Source organism: Mytilus trossulus, chromosome 11 (genome assembly GCF_036588685.1).
Source record: "Mytilus trossulus isolate FHL-02 chromosome 11, PNRI_Mtr1.1.1.hap1, whole genome shotgun sequence".
Lineage (NCBI taxonomy): Eukaryota > Metazoa > Mollusca > Bivalvia > Mytilida > Mytilidae > Mytilus > Mytilus trossulus.
The window spans coordinates 20,408,903-20,432,081 of NC_086383.1; the positions used below are offsets into that span (position 1 = coordinate 20,408,903).

Below are 23,179 nucleotides of genomic sequence, written 5' to 3' on the forward strand. Positions count from 1 at the left end.
GCGAGCTATTCCTATGTAACAAGTGTTTGTTTTTATTTTATAAATACTTTATATGCGTTTGAGGTGACGAATTAGAATATAAGTATAAATAAGATTATTTTATAATATTTATTTATCATAATGTTTCCATTTAGATGATTTCGATTTCCATAATTAAATTTAACGCTAATTTCAATACTGGATAGTAGTCAGTTTAAATCAATAGATGAGGAATGAAGAAGGAAAGATGACATCATTATTCATTTTAATTTGTAGCTAATCATGCCTATTTTTGTTTTGCTCTTACCAGGCAAACATATTCATAAACGAAAATCTCCTGTCCCTCATCCCAACAAATAAATAAATATCAGATGTTTTTTTCTTATCTAATACAAGTTTAAATTGATGCTAATTGTTAACGCCCAGTGACAAATATTTCATGCATGTCAGTCAGAAAAACACGAGAGAAAAAGTCGGGTATATAATATTAAAACGAAGAGGTGTGATATGATTGCTGATGACGCAACTATCATAATATGAAGTAGTGGATGGAGGCGATAATAGGAAACCGTAAGGCCTTCAACAATAAAAAAAAAAAAACGATACTGTAAAGCCGTTTATAAAACGCCATGAATCCCGCTGCAAATGTTTGCACCTGTCCTAAGTCAGGAATCTGATGTACAGTAGTTGTCGTTTGTTATGTAATATATACGTGTTTCTCGTTTCTCGTTTTGTTTATATAGATCAGACCGTTGGTTTTCCCGTTTGAATGGTTTTACACTAGTAATTTTGGGGCCCTTTATAGCTTGTTGTTCGGTGTGAGCCAAGGCTCCGTGTTGAAGGCCGTACTTTAACCTATAATGGTTTAATTTTTTAATTTTTATTTGGATGGAGAGTTGTCTCATTTGCACTCACACCACATCTTCCTATATCTATGAAAGTGTGAAACAATTCCGATTGAAACGATAAAACTAATACAGCCTATATAAATTATACAAAACAACACAATTTGAAAAATACCAAATATAAGATGAGACATGAACCAACGAAAAACACTAAACTACATGCTGCTGACTTTGGACAGGTTCATAAACTGAATATGGCAGAAGTTGTTCATATAAAAACGAAGATGTGGTATGATTGCCAATGAGCCAACTCTTCACAAGAGACCAAATGATACAAACATTGACAGCTATAGGTCAAACTTTATAGTCGATGCCCGGCGAATAGTCTTCAATAAATGTAGGATTTTTAGCTAAAACTTAGAAGTGTGCATGACAGACTTTCCGTGTCAGTTCAAACCTGTTGGTTCTGAATATTAGTATTTGTATTTCCGGTCAATATTTCCCGCAACATTTTCCATGTTGTCATCTGCTAAAACAACAATATTAACTGGATTTCATTTACAAAACAGCAGTATTCATATACATCCAGTAAGGACTAGGATATTTAAAAATTTTCATTTTTAATTAATTTCTTTTTAACAATTCCTCCGTCTGACACTTGACTTTTCCATTTTACTTAAAAAAGTTGACGGAACCAGGGCAGAGGACACAGGCACTTGTTTCTATCCATTGGAATGATAGAAACAAGTGCCACTTGTTTCAAGTGCCTGTGGAAGAGGATTATTTTCATTTTTTTTTAATGAAAGGTCCCACGATGAACTGGTTATTTATTTCAAAGCGTCATGAATATTTAATTGGACTTAAAGAAAAGTAATTTCTGCAAAGCCAAGGTTAAAAAAAATGATGCAGAAGTTGAAGAAGCCTTTCGTAAAATCAATCCTTAAATTCAACAGTTAAAAAGAAATATAAAGAGTACATTGTAACTATTTGGGTATTTTATTTTCAAAGTATCTTCTGTGTTACTTAATGTTTACCTAGTCCTTAGACAACATGGACAATGACTCTTTTTTTTTTTGCATACAGAGGCGGATCCAGTCATTTTAAAAAGGGGGGTTCCCTACCCAGGATAAAGGAAATGTGGATCTAGGGCCCCCCCCCCCTTTTCGTGGGAAAAATTTGGTTGGTTATATAGGGAATCACTGAAGCATGACTCGAGAGGCCCCCCCCCCCTTTTAGGTCAGTCAGAGGGCCACCCCTTAGGAAAAAGTTCTGGATCCGCCATTGTAAAAGGGGGGTGGGGGGGTTCCAGCTACATGTATATGTCCTCATTCAAATGCATTGATTGGCCTAAAAAAAGAGGGTGTTGAACACAAGCTTTATAACCTCAAAAGGAAGGAAGGGATTGATTGATTTTGGGTTTTTTAGTCCCTACAGTTTAGGAATTTAAAAGGGGAAAAGAAGGGGCCAAAATAAGCATTTTAGTAGTTTTCAGACAATAACTTTAAGTATATGTTCCAATTATATATGTATATGCCTCTATTATTGCTGTTGTTACTAATTAATATGTAAATCAATTGTATCTGATTTTATGCCCTTTATGGGCCCTGTAATTTGGGAAATAAAAATATTCTATTCTAATATTCTATTCTATATGAATCTCTCTGAAATTATAATACCACAAGTTTCCATACCACAAAGGGATGGTTGAGATTGACTTTTGATGGTTATGGCTAAAAAAAGGGCAAATAAAGGGGAAAAACAAGGGGTTTCTGACACTTATGACAATTTTAAAGCAGTCTTAAGAGAGGTTAAATCAATTACATTTAAAGTACAATGTACTTAAAGGGGCACTAGCTGTCAAATTCATGGTCACCGATTTGACTTAAATTCTTATATTTGATTTATAACAATGTAAAACATTTATCCACACTATCAAAAGTCTAAAATAAACAGTTTACAGAGCACGGGGTAGATAAAATATAGGTTCGTTTCGTGTGTGTTTTAGTCCAGACGCCATCTAATTATCTGACGATTTGACCTCAGATGACCATATAAGCGATGTAAACTTAAATAAAGATATGAAGAGATTAAACCAGCACATGCAATTGGATTTTTATAGATTAAAAATAGATGTTTCTCATTGCTTTTAACATGTTTAACTGTATAAGAATGATTTTATGTGCATCGAATTAGTAATCAAATGATTTTAATACCGTAGTTTCACTTTCATTGTTGACATTCTTTTTCCTGAAATAACCAGTACACGTATAATGCATGCATTGTCAATCTCTAGCTAGGGGTTAAATTGAAGTTCACATGCGTACGGATTTAAAGACAAAAGAGGTTGACTCATTCATTTGCAAGAGAAAACCTAATTGTCAATGATTGTTTCATACCGTAATTTGACAAAATTGAACCTTTTTGGCTGCAAAAAGCGAATTGTTATTTCACTATTTCACTTTCATTATTGACATGATTGACTGAACCAAAAAAAATCAGACTTAAGATTTTTTATTTATCTCGTAGCTAGTGCCCCTTTAAATGAGTAATTATGGCTGTAGGTTGGTCATCTCCGTTAAATATCCAGTCAAGAATTTCAATAACGGCCGGGAAACAGATTATTATGGCTGCAAACTTCATTAGACATTTGAATTTAGATTATGACCATAACTTGAGGGAAAGCATTTTTTTTGGACGAAGGGAAAAAAGGGGTGGTTGACAGAAAAATATAGGGTAGAGGGAAAATAAGAAATTGTTGGAGGGGACAATTTTTTCTCATTTCAGATTTCAGAAATTAAAAAGAAAATTTCTTCAAATATTATTACCTTTTTTGCCAAAAAAGGGTGGGGTTGGGACAGGTGGTTGAATTGCTCAAAAGCAAAATATTGAACATGAATTCACATCAATTATAGTAAAAGAGTATCTTTTTTTCAAAGACATACAGGACTGAAAATTTATCTCCAAAATCATTGTCGTTATTTAGTTTTTATCTAATTTTTAAATGCCTGTAAATGGAAAACAAACTTATGTAACATCTGTATAAATATTTTTGTTTGAAGAAATTTTGTAACAATTTATTTTGACCCTCGCGTTCCCCCTTAAAAAATATATTATTAACCCTTTCGTCGATGAGTCCCAGTTTACTGGGATTAATGCTTCAGACAGCTGACGATGAGTCCCGTTTTACTGGGAATACATTTTTATATTTTCTGCTCAAAATGGTGCAAACATTAGTTATCTTTCTTTGTTGAATACCCGGATGAAAGTAAACATGGCCGTGTCAAAATCATAGGAAATTTACAGAATTTATGAAAATTTAAAATTAGGGAACATTTTTTAGAAAGAACATGGAAGAATTGAAGCCAAACTAGTATAATTTTTTGACATAACTTGTCGTTTCATGTCCAAAACACCATGCAGTGTAAGGAATTTGTACAGCCTCATTAAATTTTTTGAAATTTTGCCGTTATGGGTAAAAAAATAAAGACACAAATAACTACAAACAAGTTTTTATTGACATTTATTATGAAGATCTCCCACTTGAGTAATAGTAGCCAGGGAAGCCATCATCTTGGAGTAGCTTCTGTCTGGGCAGCTATCGGTGAAAGGGTAAAATAAAGGATAAATGGTTAACACTAATAACACAGTTTTTTTACCGTTTGCAATGTTCAAAGTCAAAATAGACTTTGTCTGTCTGTCCATCCGCCAGGCAGTTTTCTAATTTTTTTTCATCTAGATATTGATTTGATACTGTAAAGTCAGAAATTATTGCATGCATTTATTATTGCGATTTTGTCATTTTACACTTGAATGTGATTTTAATTTTTACGATTATGAGAAAAGTCATGCTAAATTCAGTTAAAATATTACAAAATGCGAGTTTTAATTATTGCGTTTACAACTCAGTCGCATTATTCGCAATAATAAAAACCTCGCAATAATTTCTGAATTTACAGTATTCAATATAGCTATATCATGAAATTTACAGATATCTCCTACTGCTCACTATGGCTCATAATGTTGCTTTGGGTCTGAATTCTTTGCAAAAGCATTGAAAATATAGATAAAACCACAGTATATATAGTTAAAAGACAAGGTCAAAATAGTCACTACCAGAATAAACAATTATTTAGAAAAGTAGTTTGTCCAATAGCCAGTACCAGGTAAAATAATAATATTTAAAAAAGTGGTTTGTCCAATACCCAGTTAAAGTTAGTAATTATTCTAAGAGTCTATATGGAGCATTTGGACATGATGAATTTACTTAACCATGTTATACAAAATGTATTCATATAGTTAGATCATTATAATATAAGAATAATAGATGTACTACTTTAATGCAGTACAATATGAACAAATTAAGTTGAGAATATTATCAAAAAGATAAATTAGACAAAAAAAACGGCTTAATTAATATATTGTTTGTTTCCCCAATCCTGACCCTGCCAAGTCAGGAGTGGTTAGGTAGGTATGGAAATTATTTTATTATTTTCAAAAAGCTGAAATACAATTATTAGTCGATCCAGTAAGCCTGAAAATTGGAAATGAATGAAATAATATTTGACAGAATAGTTTTGACAATAATTTTTTTTTGAGTCAAAACCTTTTTTGCAGGGTCGGTCAGGATTGGGGAAACAAACAATATTTTATTTTAGGCCTAAGTTTACCAGGATATTCATATCTAAACTTCTAGGCTTGGTAAACCACATCTCTGTAAAAAAAAGGATATGCTATTCAATTTGAAATAAGTTTTCAACGGGTACAGCCAAACTTAAAAACCAAATCTTTGAATCTATGAAAGAATTTAGTAACCATGGTAACAGTTTTGTGTAATTAATGGAAACAAAATCACTGACTTAATAATTTACCATTAACAATATGGATTACTTTCAATCTTTTTTATGCAGAATATTTTTAAACTTCTCTCTTGCAGAAATGTAGTCTTAAAAACAGAAGAAAGAAAAAGTTAAACATGAAAAACAAATATGTGAAGAGAGAGGTGTACAACTTTGCCTAAGGAATACAATCTTTTCACAGACAGATGTTAGTTTGACTGGTAGTAAGACGAGTATGACATCATCACAGTTAGTAGAAAGCGAGTTACTTTGCCCGAGGCCGCAGCAGGAGGATGGTACAGCACTAAGTCAGAGAGATATAGATTTGTCCCAGAGATCGGATAGTGTTATATTGATCGAGGAGGGGACTATTAAAAAGGAACTTGGTAAGGGCTGGAATAAAACATATAAAGATCTAATACATGTTAAACATAAAAATCAACTTAACCAACGAAAAATCTTAATTGACAATTATGCCAAAATATGAAGAAAATACTCTGTCTTGTCAACGTATATTTGTTCCATCTAACAGAAGTTCCAGTGGAAACTTTGTTATAAACAATGTCATAATACCTGTACCTGATGGAACAAATATTTTATACCATTTATGCCATTAGGAACATCTACTGTAATATTCATTCCTTTGGAACTTATATTATTAAGGAACTTCTATTTTGTGTCTGTCTTACATGTACATTCTTAGGTAAGGTCATAGTTTTTTTAGGGTAAGTTAAATTTTTTGTTTGTGGGAGTTTAAGGTTACATCAACTTTTAAACATGTTTTAAATACTGCTACAGAATAACAGATATGTAACATAGTTATTTTGGAACTCGATGGTCTTTTGGTCCAGTATTTTTTCAACCATTTCTAGTATTGGTTTGGCTCATTTTTAAAGGCTTGTGATGACCAATAATTTGGTCCATGGTGGTCATTTGTTTCATTGGTAATCATACTATTTATATTACTACAATTTAGTTCTATATACATTTTGTAGCTTTTTAGGCTATTAAAAAGTCACACTGTTTAAAAATAGACAACAAAAACAATAAAAACAACAAAACAGGTAGGAAAAAAATTCATAAGTACAAAGTATTTGTAAAAAACAAATCCAAACAAACAAACAAACAAAAACAAAACAACAAAAACACAGAGAAACTTTATATTATATAAGTAAAACATTCTTTCTTTTCACTAAGTTGTATACTACTTCAACAACTTTTAAATTGGAATTACATTTGTTATAAACTTTTTTAATTTTTTGATTTCTGTATATTGAAAGATGTTGAAGACTTGAGTCAAGATTGTTCGTTGTTAACTGATCGCTTACCAGATGTTATAAGCCAACAACAGATGAATCATGTGGATTGTTTAAGGATGAGAAACAGCTTAACAGAAATTCTGGAAGAGGTCAAGTTAAGACGGGTTGGTATTTAAGGCCACAGTTTTTTAATTTGTTGGTTTACGGATTTTCCCATGAAAAAGTCGGGTCGGTCGATCGGGAAAAAAAAGAAAAAAAAAATTCTTTCAAGACAGAAAAAAAATGCAAAATAAATATACATTTCACCTTTCTAACAAAATGTTTTTTATGCTATTTTGTCATTTCAAATTTTAGTTCGAAGAAATATTCTTGCTCAGCTGTCATAAATATCACATGACATTGTCTAATGATTTGACGTAAAAAAGGGGGGTGTTCACAGACAAAGACGAAATTAAATCGTCTTTTCACAATCAAGAAAAACAAATTCGCGTAGCTCTTAATCAATTCCAGAAAACTTGGTGAGTAATGATCTTCAAAAAAGAAAACTGATAAAGAAAAAATGTAAAAAACTTCGTACGAAAAATAAGTTTCAACCCACATGTCAAAAACGTAAGGCCACGGTTTTCTAATTTGTTGGTTTACGGATTTTTCGCATAAAAAAGTCGGGTCGGTCGGTCGAAAAAAAAAAGAAAAAAAAAATCTTTCAAAACAGAACAAATATGCAAAATAAATATATATATTTCACCTTACTAAACAAAATGTTTATCTTATATGCTGTTATGTCATCATTTCTTAACATTATGTTCGTTGAAATATTATTGATCAGTGATCATGAACATCGCATGACATCGTTTAATAATTTCCTGTAAAAAAGGGGGGTTTTACGGACAAAGACAAAGTCATTTCTCAAACAAGAAAAACAGATTCGCATAGCTCTCAGAAAACTTGGTGAATGATGATCTTCAAGCACAAAAACTGATAAAGAAAAAAAATATAAAAACGTCGAACAAAAATAAGTTTCAACACACGTGTCGAAAAACGTAATAGACTCGTCCACTGGCAAAACGACAATATCGGGTTAATCAGTTGTCATGCAATCTGGTTTTTATCCCAATGATCGATATTTTTTGTTATGTATTAAACAAGAAAATTTCAAATGATTTGTTAATATTCAGTACTTTAATTGATATATTCCACCTGTGCACATTTGGATAAGTCTATTTCTCTGAGATGATGCATCTTACCATGCTTACGGACTGATGACAAATAAGGGAAACAAACTTATTTTGTTATTGGTTTTAAACACAGGTTTCGTTCCGCAAAATTATTTGCGCAAAAGGCATTTCAAGGTCAGTTATAATTGATTTGTCTATTTTTAGAAACTTAAACTGGAAGTTTTATTTTTCACAACAGAGAGTGTTATCAATTTTGTTAGTGATTCATGCATTTCATTTCATAAAAAAGAAGAATTTAATTATTTTTCAGGGATAATGTATTTGTTTGGGTCGGTGGGAAAAAAAAGCATGAAAAGTCGATTTTATTTTTATTCTAGGAATCGGCAAAATCGGGTCGGCAGATCCGTAAACCAACAAATTAAGAAATCCTGGCCTAATTAATTGTGGATAAAATTTATGGTGGGTTTGTACTATATTTATTGGGGAGAAACTGAATGGTTTGGTTTCAAAACTGGGTATGAAGGAAATTAAAAAAAGATGGAATAAATCAAAAGGACAAACAAAATTATTGAGTCACGAACCATCAAAGAAACTGACAGCAGCATATCAAAACAGAAAATATCGAAAACATGCTCAAGTCTGAACAATAACAACATAAAAAAGTCGGGGCAAAACTACACACTACCCAGAAAATTTAATGATTTGTTATCTGGTATATGCATGTACTGATTTTGTGTCGTGGATGGAAACCCCCTATCTAACTTTTTCTCTCATGTTCTTTTTCATTAAATGTTCTTTTAATAAATTAAACTTTTTTCATATTTTTTATATCGTCGCAGAACAATGATTTGGAGAATGAAGAAAGAATTCGACATCTTGTACAGGAAAAATATGAGATGGAGAGAAAACTGGTATTTAATAATTAGGATCCTATTAAGTTTCATTCTACACATTTTCATGATAAGTTTATGTGCTTATTTACAAACAAACTATAGTGCTTATTATTTAGTTTTATTTCTGCTATTATTGCTTTGTCTGGCATGTTTATGTGTTGATAAATTTATATCTGTTTTCTTGAATTAGTACCCTAGAAGAAAAAGTAATCCATGGTACGTTAACCCTTTCGCGGCGAGTGTATCCTTGAAGATAAACAATGCGCAGGGCGGATTTATCCTTGAGGATACGCGATGCTCAGGGCAAGTGTATCTTTCAGGATACATAAATATTGTCCCAATAAAAGCCGCAATTTTACGCTATTTGCCATTCTTGACAGTTGAAATCAATGTTTCAATTAAAATCTACGATATCTGAGGATATTATTTCAGTTCTTCAACAGCATTAATAACATCGTGAAAGGTAAATTAATCAAATCGGAAAATTTTATTTTCTAAAATTAGAATCGGAAACACATATATATCAATCATGTCAATAGATAATGCTTACTGAAAAACCTGCTGGGGCAGTCAGCATTCAGGGCCAAAGCCTTTTCTTAAAATCAAAATAACATAAACTGTTAATTCATAATATTTTCCTGGATATAATTTTTATGGATTGAGGAAATTTTGCATTTTCAGGAATATTTGATTTCAGGTTTTTGCCTAAGGGCATACAAAATTGATAATAAGATGTGGTATGAGTGCCAACGAGACGCATGTAGAAAATTTGTACAAAATTGATTACTTAAGGTGGTACCCAACACTTTCACTAACATTAATTTGGCTCCTTTAATTTTCATAAAATTTTGTCAAAGTATTTTTAACCAACCGTTTTGTCAGAAAAATTACACTGGTTATATAGCAGTTTGACAAACACCAATTTTGATCATTGAGAAGCTTAATATTCCAATTACAACACAACGTAATTAAAACGTTTAGCTGACTTTACAGAGTTATCTCCCTGTAGTGTTAGGTACCACCTTAAGCTTGTGATTCACATTTACCATTGAAATCCAAGAAAAACTGGTATACATGATTAATATAAAGAGTTATCTCCCCTTAATCTCAAGTCTTCCCCCTTAAATAAATCTTTCTTTGTTTCAGGATGGAGAAAAATGTCATTTTGCCTCCTTGTCAGAAGAGCATGACAAGAAAGTTGCTGAAATTAAACGTCAGTTTGAAGACAAAATTAAAGTTTTACAAGCAGAAGTTGTAAGTTTTTGAGGGCTATTCCATTAAAATATATGTGGGAGGGTAGGAAGGGACTTTCAAAATATCCCTACAACTAATAACCATTTTAGATAGTTTTACATATTGGTAATAGACACATACTGAAAAAAGACCTCATGACCCACATTCAATAATTAAACTTCCCTTTCTATCCTCCTTCATACATTTTATTGGAATAGCCCTGAAGTATTTGGTGATATCAACTGTTATATAAAGATAATATTTTCATGTTACTGATTTTTGCTATGGAATATACAAAACATGTTAATGTTATTATATCTGATGTAAGGTTAGGCTAGGTTACTGCAAGGTCCAAGACCACAATTATTTGTAGTGCATTTCTTTTAGAACATAAATGAAAATTAAAAAAATCCCACCTGCGCTTTCTCTAAGAATTTTTTACAGTGTTGTAATACTTTTGGGACAAATTATATCAAAATTATAGAAAACTTCATTGGCTCTAACTCAAAATATGGACAATTTTATGTTTAGGGCGTCTTGAAATCTTTTGACAGCTTCCAAAGTGCTAATTTTTAACCTTTTTCAGCTGGACCAAATCACTACTTTCCTAAAATTCTGGACCCAATTTTTTTTACAGTGTAATTTCACCCCCCTACTTGCAATTTGAGGCATTAAACATGGAGAAATAAATTTGGAAGGGGTATAAAAATTAATGGCAAGTAACCCACTGTCAACACTAGGGACTATATTCGTGAACAACGAAAATCAAGGGACGACAATTGTAGTCTCGGATGAATATGCATATGAAAAAGTTGTCTTGGACAGCAACTTCTCCAGTTGTGAATTGACAACTCTGTTACATATATGAGAAAGACAATATTTCAATTATAAGCTTTGCATTTCCTGAAGATTTGGATAAAATTAAAGGATATTCTTATAAAAAAAATACACATGTTTTATAGAAAAATAGTTATTCAGTTATATAAATTATATTTTCAGTTTAATTTCAACATACATCTACCTTCTTTTTCAGTTGCAGTTCAAATGTAAAGATTACATATAAAAGTTTATAAAATCATAATATAAATTGTCAGGAGTTGGACCTCAATGACTAAGCCCAACATAAAGTTTTCACAAAATAAAATATTCACAAAATAAAGTATACTTAGTAAAGAAATTAAGTATTTCCGAAATTAAGTATTTACAAAATTTTAAGTATTAGCAAAATTAGGTATTCATAAAATTCAGTTGGTATACAGTCTACCTATTATATAGTGTCTACCTCCTTTTCTATTTTTAGAAACAGAACCAAGTGTTTAAAGATTGTGGACAAAAAGAGACAAAGTCACTTAAAGATGATATTAGAAGCTTACAGGTTTGGAATAAAAAACATGCAATGATGATGTGAAAATGACATGAATAACTATCATTTATTAGATTGGTTGCAGGCCAACTTTTCAAAATGCCCATGGGGGTTTTGCGTGCAAGATGGCTCTTATAATTCTAAAAAACTTCAAGGGGGCCTTCAAATGTATATTGATGTTGTTTTTTGGCTTCTTCATATGATTAAAAGCCTATAACAATTGTGAAATTAACTGTTTTGTTTAAAATTGTACACAAAATTGCTCTTACAAAATTTCCATTTGGGTGCTTTCATGGGGGAAATCCCCCGCAAATAGTGACAGTTGGCAGGTATGAGATTGGTTGCAGAGAAATACTGTGATATGCTAGTCAAGTATGAATAAATATTGCACATGTGATAAATCCTGATTTATCATTTGTATACATCATGCAACAATAGGTGTTTTAAAATTGTTAGGAATGAATTGCATTTAAACGAAATGAGAATGTGTAGTAAAAGAGGGACAAAAGATACCAGAGGGACATTCAAACTCATAGATTGAAAATAAACTGACAACACCATGGGTTAAAAAAGATAAAGACAAACAATAGTTGCCAAAACACAACATAGAAAAATAAAGACTAAGCAACACAAACTGCACCAAAAAATGGGGTATGATCTCAGGTGCTCCAGAAGTGAAAGCAGATCCTGCTCCACATGTGGCACCCGTCGTTTTGCTCATGTTATTACAAACCTGGTAAATAGTCTAATTCGGTAGGTCACATAACTTATCAGAGAGTTCAGTTATGAAAAAATGTCAACTGGAAAGTAAAAGATACTGATATAAAAGTAAGAACATAGGGTATATGCTTGCCAATGAGACAACTATACATGTATGTCCACCAAAGTACAATTGGTGTGGATGTTACCAGACATATGTCATGATGCAACCTTAAACAATGAGTAAAACCTTTACCAAATGACCAGCTATAATATGTCCCAGCATGACAAAAAAAGGGAACCAATTTAAATGAGAAAACCAAACACCTGATTTGTGACCAAACAATAAAAGAAAGACAACTATGACAGACAACAACCGGCAACCACCACTGAATAACAGTTTTCTGACTATTGACAGGCACATACAGAATATTACATGGATAATAATGTTTGTTAGTGCTTAACTCTCTCCCAACCTGTGAGAGTTGCAGTCATTCCTTAAGACTGTTGGACACTGACTAAAGTCTGGAAAATTGAGATATTTTTTTCTGATTGGGCCAAAGAAATGTATTTATTATTTATGACCCATATATATGCTATTTATAAGGAATTCTTCAAAATCTTTCAACTGGCGTATCAATTGTTGTAATTTATCTAACTTCGTTTATCGAAAAATTATACTCTTGTATTTTGTAATAATTACATTAGATGTATGTTTCATTGTAATACGTTATTCTGATTGGCTAATTGCACATCACATGTTATTCCGTAAGCAGTTGCATGAGACAATAACATTTCATTCATGATGACACGAGGTCCCACAATAAAGTGCACAGGTGAATTTAAAAATTTAACTTCATGAAAATCGTGTTTTTATAATCCTAGCTAAAAAATGTAATTATAAGTATTGAATGCTTCTTTTTGTAACTTTATAGGGTTGTAAAAGCGTTGACCGTGCGTACATTTTTAGAATGAAGCGCTTCCGCGCTTCATACAAAATGTACTTCGGTCAACGCTTTTACACCCCAATAAATTTACAAAAAGAAGCATTCAATTCTTAAATAAATTATATTTTAATGGTATAGATAACAAATTACAATTTAGAGAAGAATTTGAGAGAACAAGGGAGAAAACTCCAGCTACAAACTTCATCAACCAATCAGCATCTGAAACAACTGTCGTCTGCTGAGGAAAAATTTCAAACTATATCAAATTACTGCAAGAAAATATCAGAAAGTCAAGAAAGATTGTCCAGGAATGGTAAGTCTGCATGTTTTAATTTAAAAAATCTGTCAAACACCCCACACTCCTCCCCGGACCTCTTAGAATCTGCAGGAGGAATTAAAAAATTATCACTGAACTATTTCAACATACTGCAAGAAAATATCAGATAGTTTAAGACAGATTGTCCAGGACCGGTAAGTCTGCATGTTTTAATTTTAAAAATCTGTCAAACATCATATTACTTTTCCCCTTAAAATCTGCAGGACGAATTAGGAAATTATCACCAAAACAGGAAAAGATCTGTTTAAAGTTCTCCCCTGTCCCCTTAGAATCTGCAGGACAAATAAGAAATTATCACCAAAACAGGAAAAGATCTGTTTAAAGTTCTACCCTGTCCCCTTAGAATCTGCAGGACGATTAGGAAATTATCACCAAAAACAGGAAAAGATCTGTTTAAAGTTCTCCCCTGTCCCCCTTAGAATCTGCAGGACGATTAGGAAATTATCACCAAAACAGGAAATGATCTGTTTAAAGTTCTCCCCTGTCCCCTTAGAATCTGCAGGAAAAATTAGGGATATTATCACCAAAATAGGAAAAGATCTGTTTAAAGTTCTCCCCTGTCCCCTTAGAATCTGCAGGACAAATTAGGAAATTATCACCAAAACAGGAAAAGATCTGTTTAAAGTTCTCCCCTGTCCACTTAGAATCTGCAGGACGAATTAGGAAATTATCACCAAAACAGGAAAAGATTTGTTTAAAGTTCTCCCCTGTCCCCTTAGAATCTGCAGGACAAATTAGGAAAAGATTCCGAAACCTTTGCTCCAGCTCTCTATACTGAATTATAAGGACTCTCCAGTTGTAAAACTTGTTGAATAAAGCAAAAAGAAAATTACATCTGATCCATGAAAAATTGACACCAAGGAATAATTGTTAACTGGGAGACTGTTAATCCAAACTGTGTTAACAGGATGTGAAGAAAACAGTTTTGAACAATCTATTCAGCAAAACCTTGATTTAATTTTAAATTTTATTCTATGGACTTTTCTGTTTGGACTATTAAAATTCCAATTGGGCTTTTCTGTTTGCAGTCTGCACCAAAAACTTTTTCAACTACTAGTCTGAAGACCAATATTCTCACGTTTTTCTTATTGGTCCAAACAAAGTTTTGCAAAAACTTACTAGTCTGAATGAAATTTTACTAGGATGGGGCATCAGACTAGTGGCTAACCGTGCAGACCGTCAGTTTGGAGAAGTAAAACACTTTTGGGGCTATTATTTTGTTGGAGTAGTAAAATCCTTAATGGGCTTCTCTGTTTGGGCTTTTAAAAATTCAGTTTAGGCTATCAAAATTTAAGTTTCTGAAAAAGTGGTGCTTGATTTACAGGGTAAAGCACTTGGTTTCAAGCACTGCATTAAACTGTATCATTTTCAATGATAGTATGAAATAGTCAGGAAAATTAAAGTTTTGGTTTTAGGACATGATATATGAGAGTCATGAAGGTTTATAGGTTGCTGTCTCTTTGACACATTCCCTATGTCCATTCTCAATGTTATGTACCCTACAAATGATACTAAATTAAAAAAAAAAAATTGTTTAAACACAAATTTTATTATTTATTTGGCACAGCTGCAGTAATGTATATAATAGGAAAGCTCTGTTATAAACAAAGAAGTACACAACATAAATAAATATTTTTATTATCTCTAGATCTATGAAATCTGGGTTGATTTGATAGATCTATGTAAAAGTTTGCACCAAACTTGAATAAAAAAGGCACATGAAGTAATGTTTTTTTAAATGAAAAAGAATGTTCAATAATGATTACTGTAAATTCAGAAATTATTGCATGCATTTTTTAATGCAATTTTGACATTTTAGATTTTAATTTTTGCAATATTGAGAAAAATCCTGTATAATTCATATCAAAATTACAAAATGCAAGTTTGAATTATTGTGATTTTAACCCTGTCGCTGTCACATTTTTTTCGCAATAATATTAACATCCCAATAATTTCTGAATTTATAGTGCATAAAGGTTTGTATGTATTGACTTTGTTATATCTTTATTAAAAATATATGTGTAAATTGGATTAACATTCTCACAGAGAATAAGCACTGATTATAAAGTAGTATTGTTATGAATTTTCATATTCATATTTTGACACGAGGCAGTATTTAAACAACAAATGAGATCAAATAATGAATATGAGTTCTGGATACACTCCTAGCTCAAATAAAAAATAGAATGCTGGAGTTTGTTTCACCAAAAAACTTACAACTAAGAATCATCTAAATATAAATGTATGATCTATCTTCTTAATCGAATTCCCTGGTTTCATTAGCAATTAATAACATGAATAACACAGGGAGGGACCTCAGCGTCAATTTTGTAGCGCTATTAATGGGACATTGTTCACAACCAGTAGTGTAATCAAATATTTAAAGGTTAAAAGAAAAAGAAAAAAAGTGATCGAAAGTATACTAAATTGTTCATGGATTACAATCAATTTTAGTTGTATGTATTTTTGAGAAACCCACTCCCAACTATCTTGAGTCTAAATCAGAAGCCCTTCATTTAACTTCCTTCTGATAGCTTGATTATTTTATAATACTGAGTCTGGTACCCTTTACATTCTCCATTCTGTGATCATTGCCCCTCGGTGATAGACCAGAGCCTCTTTTTCAAGTTCTTCAACACGATCTCGTAGGTGTCGATTTTGTGTTTGTAAAGTTAAGTTCTCACACGACAGAGACTGAATCTTTTTATTTTTTCCTTTCAATGAAGATTCTAGTTTTTTGTTAGCCTCTTTCATTTTTTCAAGTTCTTTTTTCATTTTAGTGGCTTCTTTGGTAGATTTTTTGTCTACTGGTACATTTGTCTTGTTCTTTTTTTTCTCTTCAGAAAGTGACGATTTTATCTCATTAAAACTGTTTTGTAAACTATGAACTTTACGATCTATAAGTCTCGGAAGTGACATATATGTAGTTGCTGGGTCACGTGTTGATATCCCAAGAGCTCGGTAACTCCTGTATTGAAGTGTATGCACAGTGTCTGATAATTGATTAACTAAATGACCAGGATGTGTTTCCGATGGCAACAAACTGTTTTGATCGTCGACCCCGTAAACCAGGGGACATAACTGGTTGTTTATAACATCTATTAATTTTGAGTTGATATCCTTGGGCATCTCTTTTTGTGCCTTTTCATATTCTGTATCTAGTTTGCCAGCAATCCAAGAATAATCTCGCCGTAATTTGTTAACGAATTGAGGAAAAATGGAAGGCCCTCTCCGTGGTAATACCTCCATAAGTTTGGAAGCTTTCGCTCTTCTGGATGTTTCATGCTGAAAATAAAAAAATTGAAAGTTATAATGAAAACTGTTTTAAAATATAAAAAATTAAACAGTACTTTTTATACTTCATAATTGTCTTGACCCGAAAACTGATGGAATATTTCACTGAAAGATTAAAAATTGTTTCCTGAAAGAGCTATAGAGAGGATAATTCATGTAGTTTTAATTTTTATATAATTATAATCCTATTATTGCTTAAAACAGGACTTTTTTCTATGTGAACATGTAGGAACAGAATACAAAATCAGGTATATATTAAGAGGGGCGTAAAGGGGAGGAGGGGGGGGGGAAACACCAAATAAAATTGCCATTTCCCGATGAACGAACAATTAAAAATGTCTTGAACGTTGATCTTTTTTACTGATTTCACGAAACACAGTGATTAACAAACCTTTTTCATGAAACTCAGTGAATAACGAACCTTTTTCACGGCTGCACATGAAATAAAAATGGCAAAACATGTTGCATGAAAATAACCCTTAACCACCCTCTATTATTTAGACTGCTTTGATGTCTTGATTCCAATAAGTAAATTTTAATCCTTGTCATCATTCATGTATTATTTGCTTTTTTGTCTTTCTAATTTTATGTTGTTAATATCTGCATAGAATAATTGGCATGTTGAAAAACTTTTGTAAGTAAATTAAATGAAGCTCAAAAGAAAAATCAATAATTTAAAAAAAAGATGTTATTCCAAATGTTGCTTAGTGATTGAAAGCTTGGAAAATTGACAATTAATATATTCTGACTATGAAAAAAAGAAACGCTCTTACTATGAGTAAAAAAAAATGATGCGACTTTTTATAAAAATGATTGTTCCGCCTATGAATAATAAAAAGTGCTTTGCAAATATTCTGAAACAGCAAAATCAAACTGTCTTCACTTCACATTCAACCACATTCCCACTAGCCCTAGCTTGATAAAATGCTATCAGGTCTGTTTAGAACCATCTCTACATGCAGGCAAATAGATTCTAACTAAAATTTTCGTAAAATTAAGCCTCTGGCCTGTAGATTCAAAAGTTTATAGTAAAAACTGCTTGGTTCAAGTAAATTAAATTTAGGAATTGAAGCTGGGTTAAAGATTGTCTGAAATAGAGCTTATAATTATAGTTGGATTTATTTCATAACTGAAATATTTGACCATCTTAATGGTTTGAATACTTAAATATTTATTTGTGAAAATTTGAGGATATTATAATGTAAATTGGTGGAAGAATTAGCCCAGCCTTGACTTTAGATAGTCCTTGCTAACTTTCTGGCCTTATTTTGTTATAATTTTGGTCCAGTTCTGTGATTTACCTCTGACAGATAATCAATAATAGTCCCACTGTCTACGATTAATTTTTACCATTTAAGTAGACCACTTCTTACGTAAATGGTGGAAATTTATCAATAAAAAGATTTTCTTTTTATCTTGATTACATAGAGTTCCTGTGGATCGTTAGCCTTGTGTAAATAAATCTGATCTTCTATATACATAAAAAGAATATACAGATATATATAAATGTGCCTCGTCAAACAAAACAAATATTTTACCTTGTCACTTGAAATTCAATACTCGACACTTCGGTTAGACGTGAAAGCAAACATAGATTGATATTATAGAAAAAGATAAGACAGATATCTTTAAATGAAATAAAAAGGTTTAAATCTTATTTTGTATTGTCAATAGTTTAAATTATAACTTGCAAATAATTATATGTAATTTTTTTTCAAAGATAATTAAAACGAGGATATGACATCAGCAATTATAATAAATCTGTTTGTTGGTTATTGTGTCAATCATGAATAGAAAATATATATGTACTACACAGAACATTGGAGGGTCAATTTGTATATTTCGCTTTTTTCATCTTTATTCTCAATAATTTTTCTGTAAGTTTACAGATTTTTGTGAAATTTTAGCATAGTCTGTATTTCAAAAGCTTTAAATAAGATATTAAATTGCAGTTTTTATAGCTATAATTTTGATTAACACTCTTATAATGATATAATCTATGGACTGAAGTTACTTCATGATCAAGAAATGGCATCTGAAGAAATTCGTTTGGATTTTTAATGACTTTTTTGTATTTTCTCCTTAAAGGGCTTAGTTTTTTTACAGTCAGTATTATGTCAATTGGTCTCTGGTGAAGACCTGTCTCATTAATAATATTGGAATCAAACTGCATCTTTATGTTTTTGTATTAACACTTACAATGAAAACAATCCCATGGAAGACAGTTCAGGGTTCCTCTGAAACCTTTATGGAATTCTGGGTACAGGATTTTTAAAAGTTGTTGAAGACCCATTATTAGCCTTCAGTTGTTTTTTGCTCTCTGTTGTCTCTTTGACACATTCCCCATTTCCATTCTCAATTTTATTATATTTTTATGCCCTATTTATAGGCATTAAGTTTTCTGGTCTGTGCATTGTTTGTCTGTTGGTTTGATCGTTCGTCTGTTTGTCCGTCCGCTGGTCCCGCTTCAGGTTAAAGTTTTTGGTCAAGATAGTTTTTGAAGAAGTTGAAGTCCAATCAGCTTGAAACTTAGTACACATGTTCCCTATGATATGATCTTTCTGATTTTAATGCCATATTAGAGATTTCCCCCCCTTTTTACAGTCCACTGAACATTGAAAATGATAGTGCGGACGGGGGTATCCATGTACTTGGGACTCATCTTGTTCTTTATAAAGTTAACAGGTTTTTAAAATACAGTTCAAACAACATTTTCTAAAAGACCAAAAAAGTGAAATAGTATATTTAAACAAAACGCATTTGACTAACAGGTCGAACAACTGATGTTCTTAAACCCTGCTGACTAAATATATATATATATATATGCTTGCAGATTTTTCTGAAATCAACAATTGTTCTAGTTTTTATTATAAGTATATAAATAAAGATATCATAATGGGAATTCTTATTATTGGGATACTCACCCAGTCGTATTATTTGCATTAATATAAAAACTCACAATAATTTCTGAATTTACAGTAAATGTTAAAAAAAAACCTCAAAGATTTAAAGAGTTGAGTTTTAAAGTTTCATACCTCTATATCTTTGCTTTGAGCTTCAGTAATGAGGTTGTCTATGTACAAACTAAGAAGGAATTGTTTATCTATGTCTAGATCTCTCAGTATATCTCTATGACATTGATTCAGAGCTCGTAGTTGTTTCGGGTCCATGCCTGGAAAAAACAAAATCAATCTTATAAAAAAGAAGATGTAGCATGATTGCCAATGAGACAACTCTCCACAAGAGACCAAAGGACAGAGAAATTAACAACTTTAAGTCTCCTTACAGCCTTTAAAAATTAGAGTGAAGTATGAATTGTATATCCTGGTGTCTATATTTACACCCACTCAATACGGTTTTCTGCCCAATTCATATAGTAGGTTGTACAATGCAACGACCTTGTATCTGGGAAAGTCAGATGGTTGATCTATCCTAATCTGTTTCATTGGTCTGTAAAAAGTGTAATTTTTGTTAAGGTACATAATCCTATGAATTTGTATAAAGGAATGATTTGAACTTTAATATGTTGTGTTTTACTATATATTAGTCCTTTTCATATCTGTTCACACTTTTAATAATACTTTGAATTTTACTTTACCGTTAGCTTTGATTTTTTTTTTACAATGTTTAATAATAAGATAGATAACTTTGAATGCAATTTCTTGCTACTCATAATGATTTAAATTATCAGGATGATTGTCTGATTTTTAGTGAACATTTCATCCAGTTAATTTTCATTCTGAACTGTACCAAACAGAGTTATTTGTTGAAATTTTACAAATGCTAAGTCCTCCAGTAATTGGATGGATATTTCCAAATGTTCAAAACACCTTTGGAATTGCTTATCTTTGTGTATTATTTTTGTAGCATCACTGCACAGTTCCATGACCGTATTACTTTCGTTCTGATTATAGTCCTTTTACATATTTATCTCTCCATGCCTGTACAATCAAAAGAGATACAAGCTTAATCTTTTCAGACAGCATTATTCTGATGAGATAATCTTGGTTTTTGTTTTGTCGCTAAATGAGAAATATATAGGGAAGCAAATCTGGTGACAGTGTAAACTATTTATATAGAGCTAAAGAAGATGAAGGCATAAAACTTTGCTCAGTGCTCGGAGCACAAAAATCATGCTCGAAACATGAAATCCAGCAATTTGATTGGTTGATTTTCAAGTCTTGAGTACAAAAATCATGCTCGAAAGTTTTATGACCGTCAGGCCAGGGCCTTAATGTCATAAAACTTTCGAGTCAATTTTTGGACTTCCGAAATCAATTAATCAGAATATTGGATTTCATGTTTTGAGTATGATTTTTGTGCTCTGTGCACTGAGCAAAGTTTTATGACTTCAAACCCTGGATGCATTATGTCTTGTATAAAAATATTTTTAGTTGGAAAGTTTACGTCAATGTTAAGTTTTCATGTGATATAGGTGTTAATTTAGCACATTACTTGTAAACTGTATTTGGTGTATGGAATGAAAGTAAGGTGCCCATGTTTTCTGACAGGGTAGGGTGCCTTTGACTTTGAAATCATTTACTCAGATTTTTGATAATGATTAGTAATTGTCAAATTGGTAGTGAAACCTTTTATCTAAAATGACTGCCAACCTATAATCATGCAATCATGATAAGTAAAGCACGCGAGACATTTAAGCATGTGCACTATAGCTTAAACAATTTAATATGTTGAACATATCCTTAGTTTAATTATGATGCATCGATAGCATAGAAAGAAAAATATACTTGTAATTTTTTTGTACCAAGGGCTCTGCTAGCTATACCTCTAATAAATTATACCCCATACAGACTAAATTTCAGAATTCAGAAGGTTTTAGCTATATGAACACTAGACCAAAAATATCTTATATGAAAAACAATGTAGAAAACTTTTGGAAAAAATAATGGTTTGGCAAATGGCCTTTTAAAAAGTTTGTCCTGCTCTTCCAGAAGGTAGAACAATTACAAATGTAGGATAGTAACAAATCTAATTTATTTGATGATGATTGGAAAAATTAATAATAAAAAAAAAAAGAAAATTGGTAATTTGGCTAACTTATTACCATTACTTTCTGTATGTTATAATGACAATAACAATTTGCATACAGGTAGTGTTCTAAAACCACTTGATCGATAGAGGATATGTGAGATTAGTGGCCATTCCAGTGTGGAGGTAGAACAAAACCCCTGTCTTGTGACTTTAAGCTACATGTGTGCCCAAATCTGTGTCACAGACTATTGTGGATTCATTGATATTCGTTGGATACTAATTTTCGTGGATTTCGAGGGTAAATGTAAACCTTGAAATTAAATGTTCAACAAATGACAAATTTTCTATAGGCTTGTATGAAGACTTCGGCAAAACCACAAAAATTAAATATCTACGAACATGTAAATTTACTTTAATCCACAAAATTGGTACTCATGACAAAAATGAATCCGCAGTAATTATGCAGATTGGAAAGATTTTAACAGATTTCAATTCATTTTCCCAACTTTACCAAGTTGACAAACCAACATTACTGCTGTTAATAAAACTAATAAAAACTCTCAAAAATTGACTGATTCTACTTAAATTAAAACAAATCAGAAAATCAAATGGACTGATTCCCCTTCAACACAAATAACCAAAAAATGGACTCCTTCTTAGTATCCTTAACTTAAAAATGGTCCAATTTTAAGAAAAAATATGTTAATTTATAATTTCTAATCTAAAGACGTATACATACAGAACTGTGTAGTTTCAATTTTCAAAAGATGTCTTTAATTTTTTTTATTAATTTGAGAAAAAATGATCATTATTATCATTTAAAAGTTAATAAAAAAAAAGATAGAAAATGAATATTTCAAAACCAAAAAACAAATACTTTACCTGTCTGTGGGTCGTTAAGGTTCCAGTTAGAATCCAGGTGTATCAAAATCTCCTAAATTGAAAACCAGGTAGCATTTTTACGTTAGCTCTGTCTTTAGACTGCGTTTAAATGTCACGATTTATTTAAGAGATTATGTTTTTAAACATTCTGTTGAGAACTTTCTGTGTCAGTTTTACCATTTTGCAATCGGTTGATTTAAATGACAAGTACTTTGCCTTGAGAAGATTATAAAATTTTATTTTATTGTTTTTTTAAAAACTTTCTGTTTGCACATATTATTAAATCCAAATGCTTTATCTACTATAAGTCTGTATTTAACATGTGCGTATATGGATTTTCCAGGTCATATTCATTTATATGATTAAGACTAAACTGTATGTTTCGTCAAAGTATCAAGCTGATTATGTGGTTGTTTTGTTATTGATAAAGCTTGATTAAGCGAATT

At 31.5% G+C, this 23,179-nt stretch overlaps 2 protein-coding genes across 3 annotated transcripts in view; one reads left to right on the forward strand and one right to left on the reverse strand.

Moving 5' to 3' along the window:
• Positions 1 to 1,313: 1,313 nt before the first annotated feature.
• LOC134690836 (leucine-rich repeat and coiled-coil domain-containing protein 1-like) overlaps positions 1,314 to 23,179 on the forward strand; it is a 177,246-nt gene continuing 155,380 nt past the window's right edge. Inside the window, exons 1-7 of one of the 2 annotated variants that reach the window (XM_063550944.1) lie at positions 1,314 to 1,412; positions 5,758 to 6,045; positions 6,940 to 7,082; positions 8,933 to 9,004; positions 10,133 to 10,240; positions 11,520 to 11,594; positions 13,367 to 13,541. In XM_063550944.1, the coding sequence (XP_063407014.1) occupies positions 5,895 to 6,045; positions 6,940 to 7,082; positions 8,933 to 9,004; positions 10,133 to 10,240; positions 11,520 to 11,594; positions 13,367 to 13,541 (724 nt within the window). In that variant the 5' untranslated portion in view covers positions 1,314 to 1,412; positions 5,758 to 5,894. The remainder of the gene's footprint in view (positions 1,413 to 5,757; positions 6,046 to 6,939; positions 7,083 to 8,932; positions 9,005 to 10,132; positions 10,241 to 11,519; positions 11,595 to 13,366; positions 13,542 to 23,179) is intronic. The other variant, XM_063550943.1, reaches the window with a different exon arrangement.
• On the reverse strand, positions 15,428 to 22,975 carry LOC134690843 (uncharacterized). The gene is made up of 3 exons (XM_063550958.1): positions 22,734 to 22,975; positions 19,895 to 20,031; positions 15,428 to 16,850 (listed from the first exon to the last, which is right to left on the reverse strand). The coding sequence occupies exons 2-3, from the start codon at positions 20,027 to 20,029 to the stop codon at positions 16,134 to 16,136; spliced, it is 852 nt and encodes a 283-aa protein (XP_063407028.1). The 5' UTR covers positions 20,030 to 20,031; positions 22,734 to 22,975; the 3' UTR covers positions 15,428 to 16,133.

Coding starts and splice junctions, on each gene's coding strand:
- LOC134690843 (XM_063550958.1), bottom strand. CDS start 20,029: ATGGACCCGAAACAACTACGAGCTCTGAATCAATGTCATAGAGATATA. Junction 16,851..19,894: donor CTCAAAGCAAAGATATAGAG/GTATGAAACTTT, acceptor TTTTATTTTCAG/CATGAAACATCCAGAAGAGC.